This window comes from Rhinoraja longicauda, chromosome 42, assembly GCF_053455715.1.
Source record: "Rhinoraja longicauda isolate Sanriku21f chromosome 42, sRhiLon1.1, whole genome shotgun sequence".
Lineage (NCBI taxonomy): Eukaryota > Metazoa > Chordata > Chondrichthyes > Rajiformes > Arhynchobatidae > Rhinoraja > Rhinoraja longicauda.
Window position 1 is genome coordinate 322,195 of NC_135994.1, and position 24,403 is coordinate 346,597.

At 44.5% G+C, this 24,403-nt stretch overlaps 1 protein-coding gene across 5 annotated transcripts in view; it reads right to left on the bottom strand.

Moving 5' to 3' along the window:
* Nucleotides 1-24,403, bottom strand: part of LOC144612027 (glutaminase kidney isoform, mitochondrial-like) — a 54,316-nt gene that overhangs the window by 11,024 nt on the left and 18,889 nt on the right. For 3 of the 5 annotated variants that reach the window (XM_078431491.1, XM_078431492.1, XM_078431490.1), the window contains exons 2-9: nt 19,222-19,321; nt 13,914-14,035; nt 7,159-7,288; nt 6,391-6,470; nt 4,542-4,705; nt 3,781-3,839; nt 648-680; nt 102-160 (exon numbers count right to left, since the gene is read on the bottom strand). In XM_078431491.1, the coding sequence (XP_078287617.1) occupies nt 102-160; nt 648-680; nt 3,781-3,839; nt 4,542-4,705; nt 6,391-6,470; nt 7,159-7,288; nt 13,914-14,035; nt 19,222-19,321 (747 nt within the window). The remainder of the gene's footprint in view (nt 1-101; nt 161-647; nt 681-3,780; nt 3,840-4,541; nt 4,706-6,390; nt 6,471-7,158; nt 7,289-13,913; nt 14,036-19,221; nt 19,322-24,403) is intronic. The other 2 variants (XM_078431493.1, XM_078431494.1) reach the window with 1 other exon arrangement.

Sequence of the window (24,403 nt, forward strand, 5' to 3'; positions counted from 1 at the left end):
GAAACATTAGGCTTCTCTAATGTTTAATGGCAAAAGTACAGGAGACTATTGCATGCTCTGTGTGGCTCTTTGGAGGCACAGGAATAGAGGCTGGCACTTACGTAGCATTGCTGAAGCCCACATATTCATGACCTGCCATCTTATTAAGGAAATGCATAACCTGGAGGCAAGAAAATAAAGTTAGACCCAATGTGCAATTTCTGAGAAGAAGAGTCTTGATGTTGGGTGTAATTATAATTGAAGTCCAGACTACATGGAACTCATTTGCTCTGACTTACTTGACCTACTCTTGTGAGATTTAATCGTGACGATAACAAATATTTTTAAAAGACACGACACAAGTGTTGAATATGCATCGTGAATTGTTTATCATGAGCTGCACAACATAACATGGAAAGGAGGTTCGTACGGTGGAGCCTTTGCACTTTCTTGAAGGTTTCTTTAGAATTTCCCTTATTCATTGCTTCCAAACAGCTAAGCCTACCCGAAGAAGGCCTCCTTTTAAACTAAATAAGCCCCAACAGCACAAGTTTTTTTTTGGTTCGGCGCATTGGATTTTCTCCATGGCAGTCAACTAAAGGACAGGTCAAAGAGTCTCTGGATACATTGCCATCTCATTCTTGCTATATTGTTCTTGTAATACTTACACAGTCAAACTTTTCTGCTTTGTTTGCTCCAGGCTGAAAATACAAGTGGAAAAACAGTGTTAGAGCCCCAAAATATTCCTTGTGGCACCTCGTTCAAAAACTCATGAAAATCCATGCAGCCATCTTGTGACAGAGTACATAAGGTCATAAGTGATAGGAGCAGAATTAGGCCATTTGGCCCATCGAGTCCACATCCTCCTCATAACCTACAAAGCCCTCCATAACCTAGCCCCATCCTACCTGACCGACCTCCTCCACAGGCACACTCCCACCTGCACCCTCCGCTCTGCCGCTGCCAATCTCCTATCCCCCCACATCCGGACTAAACTCAGATCCTGGGGGGACAGGGCTTTCTCCATCGCTGCTCCCACCCTATGGAACTCACTACCCCAAACCGTTAGAGACTCCCCCACACTCACCACATTCAAAACATCGCTGAAGTCTCACCTGTTCAGTACTGCCTTCAACCACTGAAGGTCACCTCACCTACTGTCTCCTTTCTCTGTTCATTTATTTATTTACTTATTTATCTATTTATTAATTTCCCTATGTTCTCAAAATCTCTGTAAAGCGTCTTTGAGTATATGAAAAGCGCTATATAAATAAAATGTATTATTATTATTATTATTATTCAATCATGGCTGATCGATCTCTCGCTCTTAACCCCATTCTCCTGCCTTCTCCCCATAACCCCTGACGCCCGTACTAATCAAGAATCTATCTATCTCTGCCTTTAAAATATCCACTGTCTTGGCCTCCACCGCTGTCTGTGGCAAAGAATTCCACAGATTTACCAGCCTCTGACTAAAGAAATGACGATGGGATCATTTGTTTGTAATGAAAGTGAGTGAGGAGCACATTTTATTAATGGACACGTGGGGGATCTTTCGCGTACATCTGGATATATTGCTTAAAGTATCAACTGAAAAATGGCACCTCAGATAAAGAAACATATATGCCCAGGGAGAAGAGTGCATCAAAGCTGTTTCACATGTTCAATTGCCCGGGTTTATTGTAGAAATTGCCCACAACGCGAGTGAACAGATATGTGTAGGAAGGAACTGCAGATGCTGGTTTAAAACGAAGATTGACACAAACAGCTGGAGTAACTCAGCGGGACAGGCAGCATCTCTGGAGAGAAAGAATGGGTGACGTTTTGGGTCAAAACCCTTCTTGACCCGAAAAGTCGCCCATTCCTTCTCTCCAGAGATGCTACCTGTCCCGCTGAGTTACTCCAGCTTTTTGTGTCTACCTTCAAGTCTGAAGTGAACAGATACCTCAGGCAATAGTATAATCTGCCTTTATAATATAATATTATTATAATATTAATATAATATAATATAATATAATATAATATAATATAATATTATTATAATAATATTGCCTGATAACAGATATCAGGCAATATTACCAATTCTGTTCTTAGTGATTGCACAATATTGCATGGCATCAGATCTGATAATTAACCCTGGATTAAAAGACCGGAAACCTGGTGTAAAAAGGGAAGCACACTGTGTGTTTTTAAAACCAACCAGCCGGTGTGAAATGAAACACAAATACAAATGAGCTTCAGAACTTGAAGTTTGCCCTAGTGATGTGTGACTGAAGGGTTCGTGACAAAGAGAAAAGCTTTGTGTTTTCAAAAGGATTATGCAATGTCAGTCAGTTTGATTTCTGATTACCCAGGTATTATTTCCTGACTAAGTGCAGGTAATGTCAGTGCCCCACTAAATGTATTTACCCTCCTCTAACATTTCTGCTTGTCACTCTGTCTAAATGGAAACCAGTCTTACTCTGCAGTTTCTTGGCAGCCTGAATAAACTCGAGGGACAGATCTGGAGTTTTTAAGAATGGAGATTGACAACAGCTGCAGCAAGAGGTGAAAAATCAGTACTTTTCTCAAAATTCTTTCTACTAGTAATTAGTTTAGTTTAGTTTAGAGATACCGCGTGGAAACAGGCCCTTCGGCCCACCGGGACCGCGCCGACCAGCGATCCCCGCACACTAACACTACCCATCACATACGAGGGACAATTTTACATTTACACCAAACCAATTAACCTCCCAAACCTGCACATCTTTGGAGTATGGGAGGAAACGGAAGATCCCGGAGAAAACCAACGCAGGTCATGGGGAGAACGTGCAAACTCCGCACAGACAGCACCCGTGGTCAGGATGGAACCCGGGTCCCTGGCGCTGTAAGGCAGCGACTCGACCGCTGCACCACGATGCCGCCCTTTCCGTGGCGTTGTTCAAGGGAAATATTTATTGTTCAGATCAGGTGGCTCGGCTGGTGGTCTGTGATACCTTCCAATCAATTCAGAGCCACAGCACTTACAGAGTGGACCAATGGGAGAAGGAGGCTAATCATGAAGCAGGAACCTTGACTGACGTTTCTAGCCAGTACATATTGGGTGGTTCAGTTGACCTTCTAGAGTGTCAGTGTGCTGTGACAGAGGTTCAGTCTGAACACTGGGAATTATTTAATCAGCTGGCAGTGCCAGAGGGAATGGTACTACCCATTCTCCAGTCAAAGGTCACTATTATTTCACTTTGCTCAGTCCACCTGGACCTACCTGATCTCCCGGTTGCCAAACACTTTAATTCCCCTTCCCATTCCCACACTGACCTTTCTGTCCTGGGTCTCCTCCATTGTCAGAGTGAGGCCAAACACAAATTGGAGGAACGGCATCTCATATTTTGCTTGGGCAGCTTACACCCCAGTGGTATGAATATTGATTTCTCTAACTTCAAGTAACCCCTGCATTCCCCCTCTCCACATCCCTCCCCCACCCAAGTCATACCAGCTTTAAAGTCGTCTTATTGAGTCTCCTTGTCTGTACTTGTTCTTACCTAACAAACAGCTACAGTAACAATGAGCTGTTTCCTTTATCATCGTTACTTTTTTGCATAATCCTTCATCCATTTGTTCTATATCTCTCTACATCACCTCTCACTATATATCTCTATATATAATTCATTTGTTCTATGTCTCTCGTTTCCCTTTCCCCCGACTCTCAGTCTGAAGAAGAGTCTCGACCCGAAATGTCACCAATTCCTTTTTTCCAGAGATGTTGTCTGACCCGCTGAGTTACTCCAGCTTTTTGTGTCTATCGTTGCCATATTATCTTACCTTGATAAGTGAGGTAATAACGATTGCACCTGCGTTTACCATGGGATTATGAGGCTTATCTAAGGACAAAATAGAATATTTAGATTAACAGTATGAAGCGATGTTTGAAGTTGTCTAAATTTAAGTGAATTGAAATTGAATGGCACTTAATTTTTAAAATGATACTGATTGTCTTTGCTTCCACTTTGGCGACCAATGTGCAGACATCTTTCAGCTGACACTAAAACCAACCCATTAAGGCTCTAATGCCACGATTACTTAATGTGCATAAAATGGGTTTTATTTGGATGTAACAGGCTTCTATAAATGACCATAGTCTTCATAACATCATTTCAAACCCTCAAGACATGACAGATGGTGACACTTTTAGTACAGTTGCTATATGAAAAAGGCAACGAGGTGGAGCACTGTTCCAGTTTTGTTTCTCTGCTGCATACAAGAACATACATAGATGCCATATGGCCTTTTGGGATTTCCATGCCTTAAATTTCCTTTATCCTTTTCAGTGCAATGTTCAAATTCCAAGTACTCAGTGCAAATCTTTTCTTTTTTTTTTGTTGGTAACGGATGTATAATTAGTTCTATTATTCCACAATAAATGAAAGCTCAAGAGCAACAGATGGTGTACAGGTGAGATGAAACTCCTTTGTGTATTCTGTTGCCAAGAGGAGATGGAACCCCAGCTCCCCTGAGATTGTCAATTTGGCTAAGCCCAGGGTGCCTATTGGAGCTCTTATACTGTATGTTGCTATGATACTTGCCTTCTTCGTTCAAAAATACTTTATTGAACCGTAGTCCACTCGGTTCTTTGCCCACATACTGGTGAACAAGGTCAGTGCTAAATTCATTCACTGCAATCGCATATTCCAGTGGCTTGATGCAAGATTGTAAGCAGAAGGGGACTTTGGTATCTCCAATGGAGTATCTAAAGAGAATCAAAAACAAGGTGTAGGAAGGAACTGCAGATGCTGGTTCAAACCGAAGATAGACACAAAATGCTGGAGTAACTCAGCCGGACAGGCAGCATCTCTGGAGAGAAGGAATGGGTGACTTTTCAGGTCGAGACCCTTCTTCAGACTGAAAGTGTAAGAAGGGTCTTGACCCAAAACGTCACCCATTCCTTCTCTCCACAAAATGTCTACCTCCAGATCAGTTAAATTCATCCTTTTGCTTAAAATAAAGACAATTAAAATCTGTCTGCCTTTAATTCTGTACTTACCCAGGTGCTGGTAACAATCACTACATGGTCGAAACTTTTGGCTCAGATATTAGCCATTTTGTTTATCCTGATTGATGCACAGAATCTCATTTAATCGTTTTCCTAACTACTCGAATGAACCAACGGCAATGCAGGAAAGCTTCCATTATCTCTTCAAGGACAAGTTGGGATGTATTGTAAAAAATACATGTCAATGGTTAATGCAACTTGGGAAAAAGTGGCCATAAGTGGAACAGGAACATTTAGTGAATCAACCAACCATTCAGCTTCTGAAATGGCATCCAGAAATGTATTCATCATTTGGTCCCATGTAATCCATTGTGCTGTTAATGTTAAAAAAAGTCTGAATCGGGAACTATCCTTCAGCCAATACTTGCTCCGCTCAGTCCACCTAAACCTACCTGATCTCCTGGTTGCTAAACACTTTAACCACCCCTCCCATTCCCACACTGACCTTTCTATCGTGGTCCTCCTCCATTGTCAGAGTGAGGCCCAGTGCAAATTGGAGGAACAGCACCTCATATTTCGCTTGGGCAGCTTACACCCCAGCGGTATGAATATTGGCATATCTAACTTCAAGTGACCCTTGCTTTCCCTCTCTCTCCATCCCTTCCCATTCCCAGTTCTCCGACCAGTCCCCCGATTACATTTTATCTCTGTTTGCTTTGTTGTCACCTTTCTAGCCAACAATGATCTATTCTACACTTTCCTTGATCGCCACCTCTTTTGATGTCTCGTTTTCACACCTTACACTTCCTTATCTCTGTGTCTCCCTTTCCCCTGAGTCTCAGTCTGAGGAAGGGTCTCGACCCAAAATGTCACCCATTCCTTCTCCCCAGAGATCCTGCCTGATCCGCTGAGTTACTCCAGCATTTTGTGTCTATCATCTCTCTCTTATTTCTATTCCTGAAGAAATACAAGAGGAAAAACTTGGTACTATGAGATATGCTTTCCAAATTTATTGGATTTCCCAATGTTCACATAACTGTCACCTTTACAATGTGATGACCCCTAGTTTTAGGGTTGCCAACTGTCCCATATTAGCCGGGACATCCCGTATTTTGTGCTAAATTTGTTTGTCCCGTACGGGACCGCCCTTGTCCCGTATTAGGCCCGGGGGGGGCACTGTAGGCCTGGACACTATAGGCCCAGACAGTGTAGGCTAACGGAGTGTGTTCGGGGAGTGGGGCCGAGTGTGTTCGCCTAACGGCGGTTGCGTGGCAACCCGCCTCCCGGCCCGGGCGGCTGCCATTGGTAGAGCGGGAGCACGTGGCCGCTGGCTGGGCGAGGTCACGTGGGGCGCGGGCGGTGACGTCACTTTTTGTCCCTTATTTGGGAGTTAAGAAGTTGGCAACCCTACCTGGTTTGTATTTGATGATTTTAAAGCTTACCTCTGTCCATCCACTGTGCAGAGAGAAACTCCCCAGAGATCTGGACTGAATTTGGCCAGTTGTGGGATATAGTCAGCAACCTGTGAACAATACCATTGCTTTTAAACAGCGATCCCCGCACATTAACACTATCCTACACCCACTAGGCACAATTTTTACATTTACGAAACCAATTAACCTGTACGTCTTTGGAGTGCGGGAGGAAACCGAAGATCTGGGAGAAAGCCCACACAGATCACGGGGAGAATGTACATACTCCGTACAGACAACATCCGTAGTCAAGTTGAATCCCAGCTGGGGAATGCCTCCATTTGACACCTTGATTCCAATTCCACTTGGTTTTGTACCAACACCAACCCCTGTCATTTGTCCCACTTCCACCCCTGCGTCCATATCCAAGCTCAAAGGGACTCCACAGTTAGGGTTGCCAACTGTCCCATATTAGCCGGGACATCCCGTATTTTGGGCTAAATTAGTTTGTCCCATACGGGACCGGCCTTGTCCCGTATTAGTAGGGTTGCCAACTTCCTCACTCCCAAAGAAGGGACAAAGGGTAACGTCACCTCCCCGCACCCCACGTGACCTCACCCAGCCAGCGGCCACGTGATTCCGCTCCACCAATGGCGGTCGCTCGGGCTGGGCGGGAGTACGTGGCCGCTGGCTGGGTGAGGTCACGTGGGGTACGGGGCGGTGGAGTCACCTTGTCCCGTATTTGGGAGTGAGGAAGTTGGCAACCCTATCCACAGTTATCATCATTGAACGTCTCACATTGCCACTGGTCTTCACTTTTGCATTCTCATAGAGCCGGTTGATATGTGATGAAAATACTTCGAAGTCGGGGATGACAAATTTTTTCCTGAAGGCCTGGGTCAGTAGAACAATGTTACTCCCGAAAAATCTTAAAGAGAAAGAAACAAAATAAAAGCCTTGGCCTACCTGGCGGAGAAACAATGATAATATCTATGGTTTAAATTTGAGGCTGAAACAGAAATCACTCTCAAACCAATACAAGAACTTGAGTAAAATATCAAAAATGCAATCCCCATCTTTATAACTGTTGTTGAAATGCAAATCATCTTATTCAAGTAGAATAAAGTGTGAATCGGAACTAACTTCAGTGGATGCCCTTTTATACTGCTTCAATGTCCTGAACACATCCTATAGTTTACATCAGTGAACCATCACACAAACCTGAAGAAGGGTCTCGACCCTTCTCTCCACAGATGCTGCCTGACCCATTGAGTTACTCCAGCTTTTTGTGTCTATCTTCAGTTTAAACCAGCATCTGCAGTTCCTTCCTACACACAAACCAATCTCCTACTGACTCCGTTTATACCTCAAGCTGCTTCGGCAAGGCCAGCAGCAAAATCAAGGACCAGTCTCACTCAGCCTGGCCACTCTCTCTTCTCCCCTCTCCCATCAGGCAAGAGGTACAGAAGTGTGACAACGCACACCTCCAGATTCAGGAACAGTTTCTTCCCAGCTGTTATCAGGCAACTGAACCATCCTACCACAACCAGAGAGCAGTGCTAAACTACTATCTACCTCTTTGGTGACCCTCGGACTATCCTTGATCGGACTTTGGTGGCTTCACCTTGCACTAAATGTTATTCCCTATCCTGTACAGTATCTGTACACTGTAAATGGATCGATTGTAATCATGTATTGTCTTTCTGCTGACTGGTTAGCATGCAACAAAGGCTTTTCACTGTACCTCTGTACACGTGACAATAAACTGAACTGAACTGAATATTGCTGCTAGGAAAACAGATAAAATAGGCACAGTCCTAGACAGTCTGGGCCTCCCAGTACGTCCTTTAGTCAATTAATTTGACAATGGTTACATCCCTCTTATTTTTTAACCACTTATTTAAAAATATCCTGTTTTAAACACCAGTGAACCAGACTTAATTTCCACACAACCAGACTTAATTTGTCTGTTGTAGAAACAAGGAACTGTAGATGCTGGTTTATACTGCTATTGAAATGCTAGTCATCATCTTATTTAAGTAGAATAAAACATGATAGTGAATCTGAACTATGTTCAGTACATCTCTGCAGAACATGGATAGGTCACAGGCCCTCGAGTCCAGGCAATGTGTTTATTGACACAGAGTGCTGGAGTAACTCAGCGGGACAGGCAGCACCTCTGGAGAGAAGGAATGGGCGATGTTTCTTCTTCAGACCATCCTTGTTTACTTCTCTGCGCTGTTTCCAACTGAAACTATAATACCTTGTACGTTATTATAATTGTTTTTCTCATTTAATCATTCTCACCAGCCCTTTCACCCTCAGTTGTTTACTGCGAGTCATCTTAGTCTTAGATAGACACAAAATGCTGAAGTAACTCAGCGGGACAGGCAGCAACTCTGGAGAGAAGGAATGGGTTGAGACCCTTCTTCAGACTGACGTTTCGGGTCGAGATCCTTCTTCAGACTCATCTTCAGTCCATCTTAGTCTTTATCTTTCACGAGGTACACTAGGTTAATCCCCGGGATGGCGGGACTGTCATATGAGGAAAGATTGGAAAGACTGGGCTTGTATTCACTGGAGTTTAAAAGGATGAGAGGGGATCTTATAGAAACGTGTAAAATTATAGAAGGACTGGACAAGCTAGATGCAGAAAAAATGTTCCCAATGTTGGGGGAGTCTAGAACCAGGGGCCACAGTCTAAGAATAAAGGGGAGGCCATTTAAAACTGAGGTGAGAAGAAACTTTTTCACCCAGAGAGTTGTGAACTTGTGGGATTCTCTGCCACAGAAGGCAGTGGAGGCCAATTCACTGGATGAATTTAAAAGAGAGTTAGATAGAGGTCTCGGGGCTAGTGGAATCAAGGGATATGGGGAGAAGGCAGGCATGGGTTACTGATTGTGGATGATCAGCCATGATCACAATGAATGGCGTTGCTGGCTCGAAGGGCCAAATGGCCTCCCCCTGCACCTATTTTCTATGTCTCTGTGAGAAAAATCAGTCAATTGATTCATCCTGATTGTTAATGGAATGGCTTGTGAAATCCTTGCCCTGATCCCCAATGTTTTTGTAACTGATCTATGAAACCATTCGAACAATAAAAAGACATTATTTTTTCTCCTGTGTTCTATGAGGCAAAACCCAGAAAATTCCTGGAAACTCCAGAATCATTTTGGGAGCCCACAATTAGCTCCAGCCAATTATTTATTTATATCTTCCTGTGGTTTGGTCACCATGCATGGAGAAAATTGGTATTGATCCCTCTTAATTCCTTCATGAAAAGGACCAGGTACATGTAATAGAATGAGATTGCTGCATATAATTGAACACAAAACAAACGTAGAGGGTAATATGTTTGTAACTGAATGCTGTTATGAGCAATTTCTACTTGCTAGTTAATTCTATTTGCTCTTACAAAAAGTTGGCTCTCCTTCAAACAGGATTTGATTCCAATTATGACATGTACAGCACTGAGTAAATATAAATACGGGTCTTAAAATACCAATGCTTTGCTGCAAAAGGTTTATGACCATTCCGACAGCAGTAAGCAGAGGGAAATGCTTGGTCAGGGTATCTATGCTCTGCCTCCTATTTCACTGCCATGCCACACAGTCACCTTATGTAACATCCCAGGGATCTGGCACCAGATTATTTTATGGACCTTGGTCGGCTCAGCTAAGCCCATTCTAGCTGGTCCACATGGCAGGACATTGATAGAGAGCATGGACACAAAGTGCTGGAGTAACTCAGCGGGTCAGGCAGCATCTGTGGAGAGAACGAATGGGTGACGTTTCGGGTCGAGACCCTTCTTCAGAATGAGCGTCAAGGGAAAGGGAAACAAAAGATATAGATGATGATGTGGAGAGATATAGAACAATGAATGAAAGATATGCAAAAAAATAAAGATGATAAAGGAAACAGGCCATTGTTAGCTGTTTGTTGGGTGAAAACGAGAAGCTGGCACGACTTGGGTAGGGGAGAGATGGTGAGAGAGGGAATGCAGGGGTTATTTGAAGTTAGAGTAATCATTATTTTAGTTTTTTTAGTTTAGCGATACAGCGCGGAAACAGGCCCTTTGGCCCACCGAGTCCGCACCGACCAGCGATCCCCGCACATTAACACTATCCTGCACACACTAGGGACAATTTACATTTACACCAAGCCAATTAACCTACACACCTGTACGTCTTTGGAGTGTGGAAGGATACCGGAGATCTCGGAGAAAACCCATGCGGTCACGGGGAGAACGTACAAACTCCGTACAGACAGCGCCCGTAGTCGGGATCGAACCCGGGTCTCTGGCGTTGCAAGCACTGTAAGGCAGCAACTCTACCGCTGCGCCACTGTGATGCCCCATTATCTTGCTTACTAGTTCTAAGGCATGAAGTGCATGGTGAAGATCAGCTAAATCGATTGAGATCCTTATGTTTTCTAGACTACAGTTTAGTTCATATATGGTCTGCTAACGGTCTGTCTCGTCTTTTTCTTCTTTGTTGTTTTTAGTCTGTTGTTAAATGTATGTTTTAGTTCTACCTTTTGTTTTGTATTATGTGGGATGGGGGAAACATTTTTTATCCCTTTCCTCAGCGGAGATGCAACTTTTTTTCGTATCATATCTCCATCCGCACTGCGGCCTAACATCGTGGACCTGGCGGCCTCTTGCTGGGGATCGACCTCGGGAGCTCCAACCGCGGGAGCCTGCGGACTTAACATTGTGGAGCTGGCGGTCCCTTTGCTGGGGACCGACTTCGGGAGCTCCGAGCTGCAGGGGCTTCAACCGCCCCGAAGTGGGGGCTTCGATCACCCTGACGCGGGAGCTTCGATCGCCGGCTGCGGGAACTTCGGTCGCTCCGACTGCGGATGATTCGACTGCCCCAACCGCAGGAGAAAATGAGGAAAGAAGATAAGACTTTATTGCCTTCCATCACAATGAGGAAAGTGGTGGATGTTTAAGTTAATTTTTATGTAGCTGTGTGTCTTGTTGCTTTTTTTGGTATGACTGTATGGCAAAATCAAATTATTTCTATGTTGCAAAACATACTTTTTGGGATAGGAGTAGAATTAGGCCATTCGGCCCATCAAGTCTACTCCTCCATTCAATCATGGCTGATCTATCTCTCCCTCCTAAACCCATTCTCCAGCCTTCGCCCCATAACCTCTGACACCCGTACTGATCAAGCATCTATCTATCTATCTATCTCTGCCTTAAATATATCCACTGGCTTGTGGCCTCCACCGCCTTCTGTGGCAAAGAATCCCACAGATTCACCACCCTCTGGCTAAAGAAATTCCTCCTCATCTCCTTCCTAAAGGAACGTCCTTTAATTCTGAGGCTGTGCCCTCTGGTCCTAGACTCTCCCACTAGTGGAAACATCCTCTCCACACCCAGTTGTGCAGTGAATGGCGACAGAGCCACTGAAGTGTTTCTGCGAACAGTTTATATTGAATATAATCCTCTGACAACATGACATTCCCATTTAACTGGCATTACATTTCCCCTTGGCTCAGATCACATTTATGTTGAGCGAGCCAATAGCACAGTTGATAGCAAGAATCTAATGATCATTCTGCAATGTGGTGCAATTCTATCTTTAGATTTCGCCCCTTAAATGAGATGCCGACTACAGCGGTTAACATAATTGCCATACCAACAGTAGGAAAAAAACTGCAGATGCTGGTTTAAATCGAAGGTAGGTACAAAATACTGGAGTAACTCAGCGGGTCAGGCAGCATCTCTGGGGAGAAGGAACGGGTGACGTTTCGGGTCCCGAAACGTCACCCATTCCTTCTCTCCAGAGATGCTGCCTGACCCGCTGAGTTACTCCAGCATTTTGTGTCTGCCATACCAACAGGCCTGCAATCCCAGAAACAGCTATTCGCTCTACCTAATATTTCCAGCTAATTGTTTACCCCAACTTAAAATTTCAAAAAATATAAATGCCAAAAATTGCAGAACAAGAAAAATTCCTCTGACGGCCTCTGGCGTTAGCTGTACAATTTTGGTTAATACCATTTTTGAAACAATTTGTATTCTCAGTCTTTTACTCTCTTCTCCACCCCAAATAACTCATTTGTTTCCGGAATAAAATCAGTGCTTAGAAATGTCAATTTCTGAATTTCTATGCTTGCAACGGTGAAGCCTATGCAAGTTAACCAATGGAGTAGACTGTGAAAAGAAAGTCATATAGTGATACAGCGTGGAAACAGGCCCTTCGGCCCAACTTGCCCACACTGACCAACATACCCCATCTACACTAGTCCCACCTGCCCGCGTTTGGTCCATATCTCTCACAGCCTGTCCTATCCATCAACCTGTTTAACTGTTTCTTAAACGATGGGATAGTCCCTGCCTCAACTACTTCCTCCGGCAGCTTGTTCCACATACCCACCACCCTTTGTGTGAAAAAGTTACCCCTCAGATTCCAATTAAATCTTTTCCCCTTCACCTTGAACCCGTGTCCTCTGGTCCTCGATTCCCCTACTCTGGGCAAGAGACTCTGTGAATCTACCCGATCTATTCCGCTCATGAATTTATTCCTCTCATGATTTCCTCTCATGAAGTTATAACATTAGTTTGGAAATAAAATGGAAAATAAATGGTTTAATGAACTCAACGTAGTCATAGAAGCTGCTGGAGCAAATATTTGATCAATGATCTATGCAGACCTATCCCAAAATCAGTTTGTCCTTGACCATATTTGGTCTGGGTTATTATGACATTTAAGCAATTAAAGTTGTTTTAATATTAGTGGCCGTTTTTTGAAATCCACGCGATCTAAAAGGAGGTACTTCAAATACCTAAGACGGAGGTACTTCAAATATCTCGCCCAGAGTAGGGGAATCGAGGGCCAGAGGACATAGGTTTAAGGTGAAGGGGAAAAGATTTAATAGGAATCTGAGGGGTAACTTTTTCACACAAAGGGTTGTGGCTTGCCCCCCCCCCCCCCCCCATATCAAAAATCTTCTAACCCACCACTCTATCTCCAGGTCCCTCAGGTCGGCCGACTTGGGGCTACTGACTATCCCGCGGTCTAGGCTTAAGCTCAGGGGTGACAGCATCCCTCTCCCCATCAGAACTGCCCCCTCCATCGACTCCTTTAAGTCCAGGTTCAAAACCTATTTCTACTCCCTAGCGTTTGAGGCCCTCTGAGGGGGCACTGTGAACTGTTTATGTATGTGCTGTTATGTTTGTGCGCCATTGTATGTTCGTTCTTAGTACCTGAACTGATGTACAGCACTTTGGTCAACGTGGGTTGTTTTTAAATGTGCTATACAAATAAAATTGACTTGACTTGACTTGACTATCAATTCCTGAAAGTGTTGTGAGATTACAATCATACAGTCCAACTATAAACATAAGACAAATGATTAGGAAGGACTGAAGGTCTGAAGAAAGGTCTCGACCCAAAACGTCACCCATTCCTTCTCCCCAGAGATGTTGCCTGTCCCGCTGAGTTACTCCAGCATTTTGTCTCTATCTAAGACAAATGTAAGAAGAGGGGAAAAGCTTTGCTTTCAAATTAAATTTGTGATTAAAGAATGATAATGAGTACTTTTTGAAGAGGTGCCTGTCCAGTGTAACGCTACTTGAGGAACTCTGCACAGTCTGACGCAGGAGGTCCATGCAGTACTTCAGCCGGGGGTCAGAGGTCAGCAGTCCTGTTGATTTTAATGCCTGCATTTAAAATAAAACACACGAGAATCAAATAACATGAACATCCACTCGGTTTCTGGGCAATTTGAAATTAGTGCTACATCAAGAAAATACAAAAATTAGACAAAACCGCGTCAATGTTTTACTTCAGCTTTTGAAAGTTTTTTTTCTTCCATCTCACCGGTTTTACCGCCTTTTGTCTCCTGATGCTGGTCTTTGATTCTTGCCCAGTTACGATTTTGCCAAGAATCGGCTGACCATTGACCTCCCAGTCTAGTCAACCATCAGTCAACATTTGAGTGGCCATGTCCTATTGAACTGCGATAACAACCCATCCTCTCCTCTGGTTCTCGTGTGCATTTAAAGCTGTTGTCGCAACATATTGATCAAAAATCTGAAGTTTAAATTATTTTTTTCCTTCCTTCCCCAATGCACAATTGCTCAGACCACTTTGTACGCCTCGTCTTCCACCCCAACTGTGGTCAGTTAATTTAACAAGAAATAAAATTAAATGATAAATATGCATTGATGCAGTTTATAAAATATGATAAAGACCAACAGAACAAAACTCAATGCTACTGGCAATAGACAATAGACAATAGGTGCAGGAGTAGGCCATTCAGCCCTTCGAGCCAGCACCGCCATTCAATGCGATCATGGCTGATCACTCTCAATCAGTACCCCGTTCCTGCCTTCTCCCCATACCCCCTCACTTGAGAACTATGGTGTAAAGGAACAAGCACATTAAATTCAAAGTCGTGTCCAGTGCTTCATTGAAAAGCAGATATGGAGGCAGCTAGCTTAGTTCCTAATGAATGAGTTAATAACCCCCATTCCCTGGCACAGTTTTGAATTGCTTCAGTATTGATATTTACTAAGTTTGTGTCATTGGTAAGGTTGCTACATTTGTTGTACAAGTGCTCAGGCTGAAAGGGAAGGGAGATAAATCGGAATCCCCATTTCTGATCACTATCTAATGACTCCTGTATACTAATGAGCATTGGGAAAGGGCAGGATGAGGGCTTGACCATGATGTTTCCACAATCAATATTCTTTGATAGGCACGAAATGCTGGAGTAAATCAGCGGGACAGGCAGCATCTCTGGAGGGAAGGAATGGGTGACGTTTCGGGTTGAGACCTTTCTTCAGACCGAGAGTCGGGGGAAAGGGAAACAAGAGGTATAGATGATGGTGTAGACAGATATAGAACAAATGAATGAAAGATATGCAAAAATGTAACAATGATAAAGGAAACAGGCCATTGTAAGCTGTTTGCTAGCTGAGAACGAAAAGCTGGTGTAACTTGGGTGGGGGGGGGGGGGGGGGGGGGTGGAGAGAGAGGGAATGCAGGGATTACTTTAAGTTAGAGAAATCAATATTCATACCACTGGGCTGTAAGCTGCCCAAGCGAAATATGAGGTGCTGTTCCTCCAATTTGCGTTTGGCCTCACTCTGACAATGGAAGAGGCCTAGGACAGAAAGGTCAGTGTGGGAATGGGAGGGGGAATTAAAGTCAATATTCTTTGACTTGGCTCATGCAAAAGAAAGTGGTCACTTGGATCAGGTGGTTGGTACACTGCGGAATAAGAATGTATGTTCCACTGTTGAATCTCCCTCTCATAGAATTTAATTTAATTTGGATTATAGGAAAGATGTTGTCAAGCTGAATAGGATACAGAGAAGACTTATCAGGATGTTGACAGGACTAGAGGGTCTGAGCTATATGCAGAGGTTGAGTAAGCTGGGTCTTTATTCCTTGGAGCACAGGAGGATGAGGGGTGATCTTATATAGGTTTATAAGATCATGGGAGGAATAGATCGGTAGATGCACAGAGTCTCTTGCCCAGAGTAGGTGAATCGAGGACCAGAGGACATAGGTTTAAGGTGAAGGGGAAAATATTTAATAGGAATCTGAGGGGTGACTTTTTCACACAAAAGGTGGTGGGTGTATGGAACAACCTGCCAGAGGAGGTAGTTGAGGCAGGGACTATCCCAACATTTAAGAAACAATTAGACAGGTACATGGATAGGACAGGTGTGGAGGGATATGGACCAAATGCTGGCAGGTGGGACTAGTGTAGATGGGACATGTAGATGGGACATGTTGGCCGGTGTGGGCAGGTGGGACTAGTGTAGATGGGGCATGTTGGCCGGTGTGGGCAGGTGGGACGGTTTCCATGGTGTATCACTCTACGACTCTTATGAACTCAATTATAGCAAGTAGCCTCAATCATAGACAGGAAGACTGCTGTGCAAATTCACCTTTTCAACACGTATGGCAATTGATTCTCCTTCCCTTCCCCAGCCATGGAAACTAAGGAAGCGAGCTCTATAATGATCAATCCCAGTATAGGTGCTTGTACTTCTCTTTAGAAAACAAGAACAGATTAATGCATCCAGTTGATTGAATATCAAAATGATTGTTTGCATACTGCAAGTGTTTGTTCACGTTTGTTCTGCTGCAAACCTGCTGCTTATCTGTGTTTAAATAAATCAGTTCAAATAATAAGCCCATCTGCCACTTAGTTCAGCCTTTAAACTAAATATAACCTCAACCGTTGGAACCTATGTCACTGCAAATTCGGAGGGGGTACCTGGAAGGTCCTAACATTTAATGAGACTTACTGATGTTCGTGTTCTTCTAAATTTTAGTTGAATATTATCAGGAACAGCTTATTATTCAGTCTGTGTTACCCAGCATTAATTACCACGTGAAGAAGAGTTATAAATGGCTGCCACAATGTGTTCTCCAACTTCACTTTTGAAAGCTAGCTGCCACTTTTAGACGGTAGACACAAAATGCTGGAGTAACTCAGCGGGTCAGACAGCATCTCGGGAGAGAAGGAATGGGTGACGTTTTGAAACGTCACCCATTCCTTCTCTCCAGAGATGCTGCCTGACCCGCTGAGTTACTCCAGCATTTTGCGTCTACCTTCGATTTTAACCAGCATCTGCAGTTTTTTTCCCGATGCAACTTTTAGACTCTGATTTCCTAACCAGGTGAAATTATTTCTGAGAAAGGGTTCCTAACCATTTTAACTCTCCTTCATATTCCCGCACTGACCTTTCTGTCCTGGGCCTCCTCCATTGCCAGAGTGAGGCCACACATAAACTGGACGAGCAGCGCCTCATTTTCCTCTTGGCCAATGGTACGATCATTGAATTCTCCAATTGTAGGTAACCCTTAACAACCTCCCCTTTCTCTTCCCCCCTCCCTGTGCCTCACTGGGATCGTACCTATTTCTCCTCTCCCCCTCCACCGACATACCTACCTCTGGCTTCATTCTTCATTCTTTTTGTCTTACACCTTTTTTTCCGTCTCTGGCCTTTGTCCAACCGTCTGCCTTTCAAAACTCCCCTCACCTGCGTTTACCTGTTACTTACCACCCGTGGTCCTGCCCCTCCTCTCTTCTAGCTTTATCCCCCCCCCCCCCCACCACAATTAGTCTGAAGAAGAGTCCCAACCCGGAATGTCACCTGTCCATGTTCTCCAGGGATGCTGCCTGACCCACTGATTTACTCCAGCACTTTGTCTCTTTTTTTGGTAAGCCAACATTTGCAGTTCCTTGTTTCTACTCTTACCGAATTACTTGCTTGTAATTTAGCCCTCAGAATTCATATATGATCCTGATAGTTCCATAGTGCACAACTTCCAAGATCAATACATCCTCCCAAAGTGCCAGAACTGCTTGACATGCTCTAACTTTGGGCTTTGTATCACTACAACAAAGTTGCTGAATTGCAGTGTATTGGTTGGAACCAAGTTATCTGAAATTATGTTTTTGCCTAGATAGAGCTCTTAAGGATAGCGGAGTCAGGGGGTATGGGGAGAAGGCAGGAACGGGGTACTGATTGAGAATGATCAGCCATGATCACATTGAATGGCGGTGCTGGCTCAAAGGGCCGAATGGCCTCCTCCTGCACCTATTGTCTATTGTCTATTGTCTATTGTCTATTGCTTGAACTAGCTTCATGAAATAAATTATATAATGTTGTAATAAAATGTTTTCAGGAGTAAACCAGCTTAAGTTAATAGGAGTTCTAGACTGGTTAAAAAGCTATCAGTTGCATTACAATAGGGAATTTCCATTGAATAGACAATAGACGCAGGAGGAGGCCATTCGGCCCTTCGAGCCAGCGCCACCATTCAATGTGATCATGGCTGATCATCCACAATCAGCACCCCGTTCCTGCCTCCTCCCCATACCCCCTGACTCTGCTATCTTTAAGAGCTCTATCTAACTCTCTCTTGAAAGCATCCAGTGAATTGGCCTCCACTGCCTTCTGAGGCAGAGAATTCCACAGATTCACAACTCTCTGAGTGAAAAGGTTTTTCCTCATGTCCGTTCGAAATGGCCGACCCCTTATTCTGAAACTGTGGCCCCTGGTTCTGAAAAGTACAATAGGCACAGAACTGTTTTCTCTGGGCTGCTGTACTAACTAAACCTTTTCAAAGTACAGAGCAATGTTCAAAAATCCCCTGGAACTCTTCACCGTTGGTTGAGCACCTTGTGCACCAGCACTTTCCCTTGTGCCAGGTAGAGTCAGAGAGAGATACAACATGGAAGCAGGCTCTTCAGCCCATCGAGCCTGCACCAGCCTTCAACCGCCCATTTTACATTGATCCCACTCTTTATTCTGCCCACCTCCCTTTGCCACCCCAAACCCTCATCCCCTCCCACCCTTCCTTGACAAACCTCACAGCACAGAACACATTGTAAATGCAGCCGTGCCAGTACTGAATCTGCCCTTTCTTTGCCGCAGCTTATTGTAGCATCAGTGCATCGTATTGCAAGGCAGCCGCAATCAACATTTAAGATGGTCTCCGTCATCCTGGGAAGCATGAAATGCAGGGAGCCCTGAGGAGTTGGTGGGGAAGGGGAGCAGGCAGTAAAGGCACTTCAAAATGAGAGAAGATTTCAATAAATGCGATCTAAAAATTGGCAGGATCAAAATGGAATTGTTGCTTGAGAATGGAGCAATATCGGTTGCAAATTGCGCCTGGGTTTATGGTTCCCAGTGAAATGGCCGTTTATTTTGAACAGAAATGTGACTTTCCATGGAAGGAACTGAGATCTGAGTAAGCATCGTCTGATATCTTACAGGTAAAGGTTAGGCGTAAGCTATGTAACACGGGACAATAGGATGCATGATGTAGCATGGATTTGTGTGAGGAGGAGAGGCAGGTTAGCTCCCTGTTTGCTTACACTGATAAACTTGGGAACCGTAATCTGCTCCTTTCCCTCGGTGATTGTGTAGAATAGCATATCCTCCAGTCCTGGCATCAAGCCCGGTTTGTGCTTCCTCCTGGGGATAAACAAGCGTAGTAACTGTGACAAAATGTATCACACTTTTCAACAAAGACCCATATTGAAGCTGACCTGAGTCGACTGGATCTGTCCAACAGCGTCACGTAGAATGTGTAGGAATGAACTGCAGATGTTGGTTTAAACCGAGGATGGACACAAAAGGCTGGAGTAACTCGGCGGGACAGGCAGCATCTCTGGAGAGAAGGAATGGGTGACTCTATCAGTGTCTGAAGAAGGGTCTAGACCCAAAACGTTGCCCATTCCTTCTCTCCAGAGATGCTTGCTGCCTGTCCTGCTGAATTACACCGGCATTTTGTGTCCATCTTCGGTTTAAATCACGTAGAAGCTGTTCTACCGTGATTTATCTGTAAACTGCATGTTATCTATTCACAAAATGCTAGAGTATCTCAGCAGGTCAGGCAGCATCTCAGGAGAGAAGGAATGGGCGACGTTTCGGGTCGAGACCCTTCTTCAGACTGATGTCAGGGGGGCGGGACAAAGGAAGGATATAGGTGGAGACAGAAAGATAGAGGGACATCTGGGAAGGGAGAGGGGAAGAGAGGGACAGAGGAACTATCTAAAGTTGGAGAAGTCAATGTTCATACCACTGGGCTGCAAGCTGCCCAGGCAAAATATGAGGTGGGCCTCACTATGGCACTGGAGGAGGCCCATGACAGAAAGGTCAGACTGGGAATGGGAGGGGGAGTTGAAGTGCTCAGCCACTGGGAGATCAGATTGGCCAACGCGGACCGAGCGCAGGTGTTGAGCGAAGCGATCGCCGAGCCTGCGTTTGGTTTCGCCGATGTAAATAAGTTGTCATCTGGAGCAGCTGATGCACTAGATCCATGTTATCAATCAGCAATAGCACGTTGGGCATTTTAAGCTGGTGGTTTACTTTGGTAGCCTGCTCATTGACATCTGAGCATTAAATGTGATTTTAATACTAGCTTAAAATGGAGAACGAAACAACTTTACGTCTACACGTTCACCATTGAAATAAAACAGCAAAAGCAGCAAGCAAAATTTAATTAGCACCTCGTAAATATTCCAAGATACATCGTAGATAAAGGTGCTGAGCACTATTGGAAAAGTTAAGCAAGATAGCTGGAGGTTAAATTGGAAGCAATTTTAAGGTTGGATCAAGGTAGCAAGAAGAAATGTATAAAGGACCTTATTATGTCTTTAGGATGTCTGGAAATGGTTCACAAAGACAGGAGGGTTTGTAATGGAAAACAAGAAAAAAGCAGAACAATTAAATTATTACTATAAGAAAATAACTGCAGATGCTGGTACAAATCGATTTATTCACAAAATGCTGGAGTAACTCAGCAGGTCAGGCAGCATCTCGGGAGAGAAGGAATGGGTGACGTTTCGGGTCGAGACCCTTCTCCAGACTGATGTCGGGGGTGGGACAAAGGAAGGATATAGGTGGAGACAGGAAGATAGAGGGAGATCTGGGAAGGAGGAGGGGAAGGGAGGGACAGAGGAGCTATCTGAAGTTGGAGAAGTCGACGTTCATACCACCGGGCTGCAAACTGCCCAGGCGAAATATGAGGTGCTGCTCCTCCAATTTCCGGCGGGCCTCACTATGGCACTGGAGGAGGTCCATGACAGAGAGGTCAGACTGGGAATGGGAGGGGGAGTTAAAGTGCTGGGCCACCGGGAGATCAGTTGCGTTAATGCGGACCGAGCGCAGGTGTTCAGCGAAGCGATCGCCGAGCCTGCGCTTGGTTTCGCCGATATAAATGAGTTGACATCTAGAGCAGCGGATGCAATAGATGAGGTTGGAGGAGGTGCAGGTGCAGAAGGCACACAAAACCTGCCAGCTATATTAGAGAATCATGAGTAAAACGAGAGTAAGGAACTGAAGGAGTTAAGTATTTGTCAAATAATAGTCAAGACAGAATGTTAAACAATATATATTTTCAGTCCTGAAGTACACGGGTGGAAAACTGTCATTTTAATGTTAAAAGAGGAAGTGGGTATCTAAAGGATTATGTCTCTGCAACTGTACAGATGGATCCATGAATGAAAAGTTGCCTGACCAGCCTTACGAGGCAACCCCTCTGGCCTTTGGTCTTTGGAGTTTCAACAAAGGAGGATCTTTCATTTATTCATTTAAATAGTGCCTTATCACATTTTGTAAATGCATTCCATATGAGTTACAATTTGAATTAACATTGTATGTTGGTAAATATTTAAACAGGTTTCTTCCTGACCTACTGTGTATTTCTACAATGTTCGATCTTTATTTTTGATGGCATATGTTGAAAGACTGGAGCGACTAGGTTTGTATACACTGGAATTTAGAAGGATGAGAGGAGATCTTATCGAAACGTATAAGATTATTAAGGGGTTGGACACGTTAGAGGCAGGAAACATGTTCCCAATGTTGGGGGAGTCCAGAACGAGGGGCCACAGTTTAAGAATAAGGGGTAGGCCATTTAGAACTGAGATGAGGAAAAACATTTTCAGTCAGAGAGTTGTGAATCTGTGGAATTCTCTGCCTCAGAAGGCAGTGGAGGCCAATTCTCTGAATGCATTCAAGAGCGAGCTCGATAGAGCTCTTAAGGATAGCGGAGTCAGGGGGTATGGGGAGAAGGCAGGAACGGGGTACTGATTGCCATTGAATGATCAGCCATGATCACATTGAATGGCGGTGCTGGCTCGAAGGGCCGAATGGCCTCCTCCTGCACCTATTGTCTATTGATTTCTAGCATCTGCAGGGTTTTATTTTGTGTTTGGATGCTGGAAAAATCAGAATGTACCTGAGCTGCATTGCTGTTCAGGCACCAGAATATCTGCTGGGTCGTGCCAAACTTTCCAATGTCAAGTGCAACGAAGGCTCTTGCTCAGCAAGGAGCCAGTTGTAAACCTTTGCCATATATTAAAGGCAGCAAATAGGCAATACGTGTAGACTGTAGGACAAAGGAGGAGAATTACCACACCAGTTTACGGTGTCTTTTAAACATGAGTCTGGTGCTTGCAGAGATGTTGGCCAGAAGTTTGCAAAGCACTACAAGGTTATGTCTTGTCTGGTTTCACTGGAATAGTTGACCAATGGCAATTTGCCGACAATTGGGGGAGTTGGGGAAGTCCAGAACCAGAGGCCACAGTTTAAGAATAAGAGGAAGGCCATTTAGAACGGAGATGAGGAAAAACTTTTTCAGTCAGAGAGTTGTGAATCTGTGGAATTCTCTGCCTCAGAAGGCACTGGAGGCCAATTCTCTGAATGCATTCAAGAGAGATCTAGATAGAGCTCTTAAGGATAGCCGAGTCAGGGGGTATGGGGAGAAGGCAGGAACGGGGTACTGATTGAGAATGATCAGCCATGATCACATTGAATGGCGGTGCGTACAGGCTCGAAGGACCGAATGGCCTCCTCCTGCGTCTATTGGAGAAGCAATGTTGCTGTCTCCATGAAATACTTCCTAATAGAGCTTGCATTGTACAATGCTGATTGCATTTATAACTGAGACCGTGAGAGAGGATGAGTGGAAAAACTTAAAAAACTAAGCATTATCGTCCAATAGCTTGGAGACGCATCAACAGCTCTTAAAAAGCTCTTAAAGGAATGGAAGGCTGCCATTCCTGGGCTCCTCACAATGTAGTTGAAAGTTGAACTCTGAGTCCACCAAGTGTCCTAGATACCAACGTGTTGCTCAAGATGTTGATGCGATGTAATTCGAAGTAGTACACTTGGATGTGTGTCCTCGCTTCAGTCCATCCTTGGTGTAATTAAGTGACCAGGCATCAAAAAGCTAGATTTTCCTGGAATCTCTTTACCTGCATATTCCTTGGAACATGTGAGTGAACAGCGACTTTCCAAAGTAAACTCCAGATGTAGTGTGGTTTAAGATTACGCATGGTGAATAGTAAAAATACCATGGACTCAGGAGTGTGGAACAAACGGCACAGGGGCACTCTGTGGTACGTGTAAGTAGTCGTGTATCAATTAAATACAGCTCTTCATGTTGGAATTGCAGATGCTGGTTTAAACCGAAGATAGACACAAAATGCTGGAGTAACTCGGGACAGACAGCAACTCTGGAGAAAAGGAGTAGGTGACGTTTCGGGTCGAGACCCTTTTTCAGAGTGAGAGTCAGGGGAGAGGGAAACGAGATATACAGACGGTAATGTAGAGTGATATAGAACAAATGAGTCTGAAGAAGGGTCTCGACCCGAAACGTCACCCATTCTTTCTCTCCCGAGATGCTGCCTGACCTGCTGAGTTACTCCAGCATTTTGTGAATAGAACAAATGAATGGCCTCCTCCATTGTCAGAGGAAGGCCAGACGCAAATTGGAGGAACAGCATCTCATATTTTGCTTGGGCAGCTTACAACCCAGCGTACGAATATTGATTTCTCTATGCATTACCCCTCTCTCCATCCCTCCCCCACCCAAGTCGTACCAGCTTCAAAGTCGTCTTGTTGAGCCTCACTGTCTGCAACTCGTTTTCACCTAGTCCCACAGCTAACAATGGCCTGTTTCCTTTATCATCGTTACTCTTCTGCATATCTTTCAATCATTTGTTCTATATCTCTCTACATCACTGTCTACATCTCTTCTTTCCCTTTCCCCTGACTCTAGTCTGAAGAAGGGTCTCGACCCGAAACGTCACCTATTTCTTTTTTCCAGAGATGCTGCCTGACCTGCTGAGTTACTCCATTTTTTTTTGTGTCTATCAAATACAGCTCTTCGCTCGGCTTACCTTGGGAGAGTCCTCAAGAACGTGGCATCTTCTGGGCGTTGCAGGTTCCCTAGTTGTCGCTTAGGGAACAATGGCTATTTGCACTCTGGGAACCGTGAGCGCAAGAATAGCCACCATATCATCCGGACACTCATCGCTCATCCACCACTCAGCACTTAATGAATGGGGAGCAAGGCCAGGAATCTTGGTTGAACCAAACAAATCTGGAAATCCCCAGATGACCGTGTCTACTACCGTTAGCGCGCACGCTGGCATGCCTTCGGTGCATCTGAGTTACTAAAGCGAACATGAGCCAGAGTTCCCAATAGCTCTTGCTGTAAATGGACTTGTGAGTTGAGAGTGGCAGATTTGCCTTGGCTATTTCCAA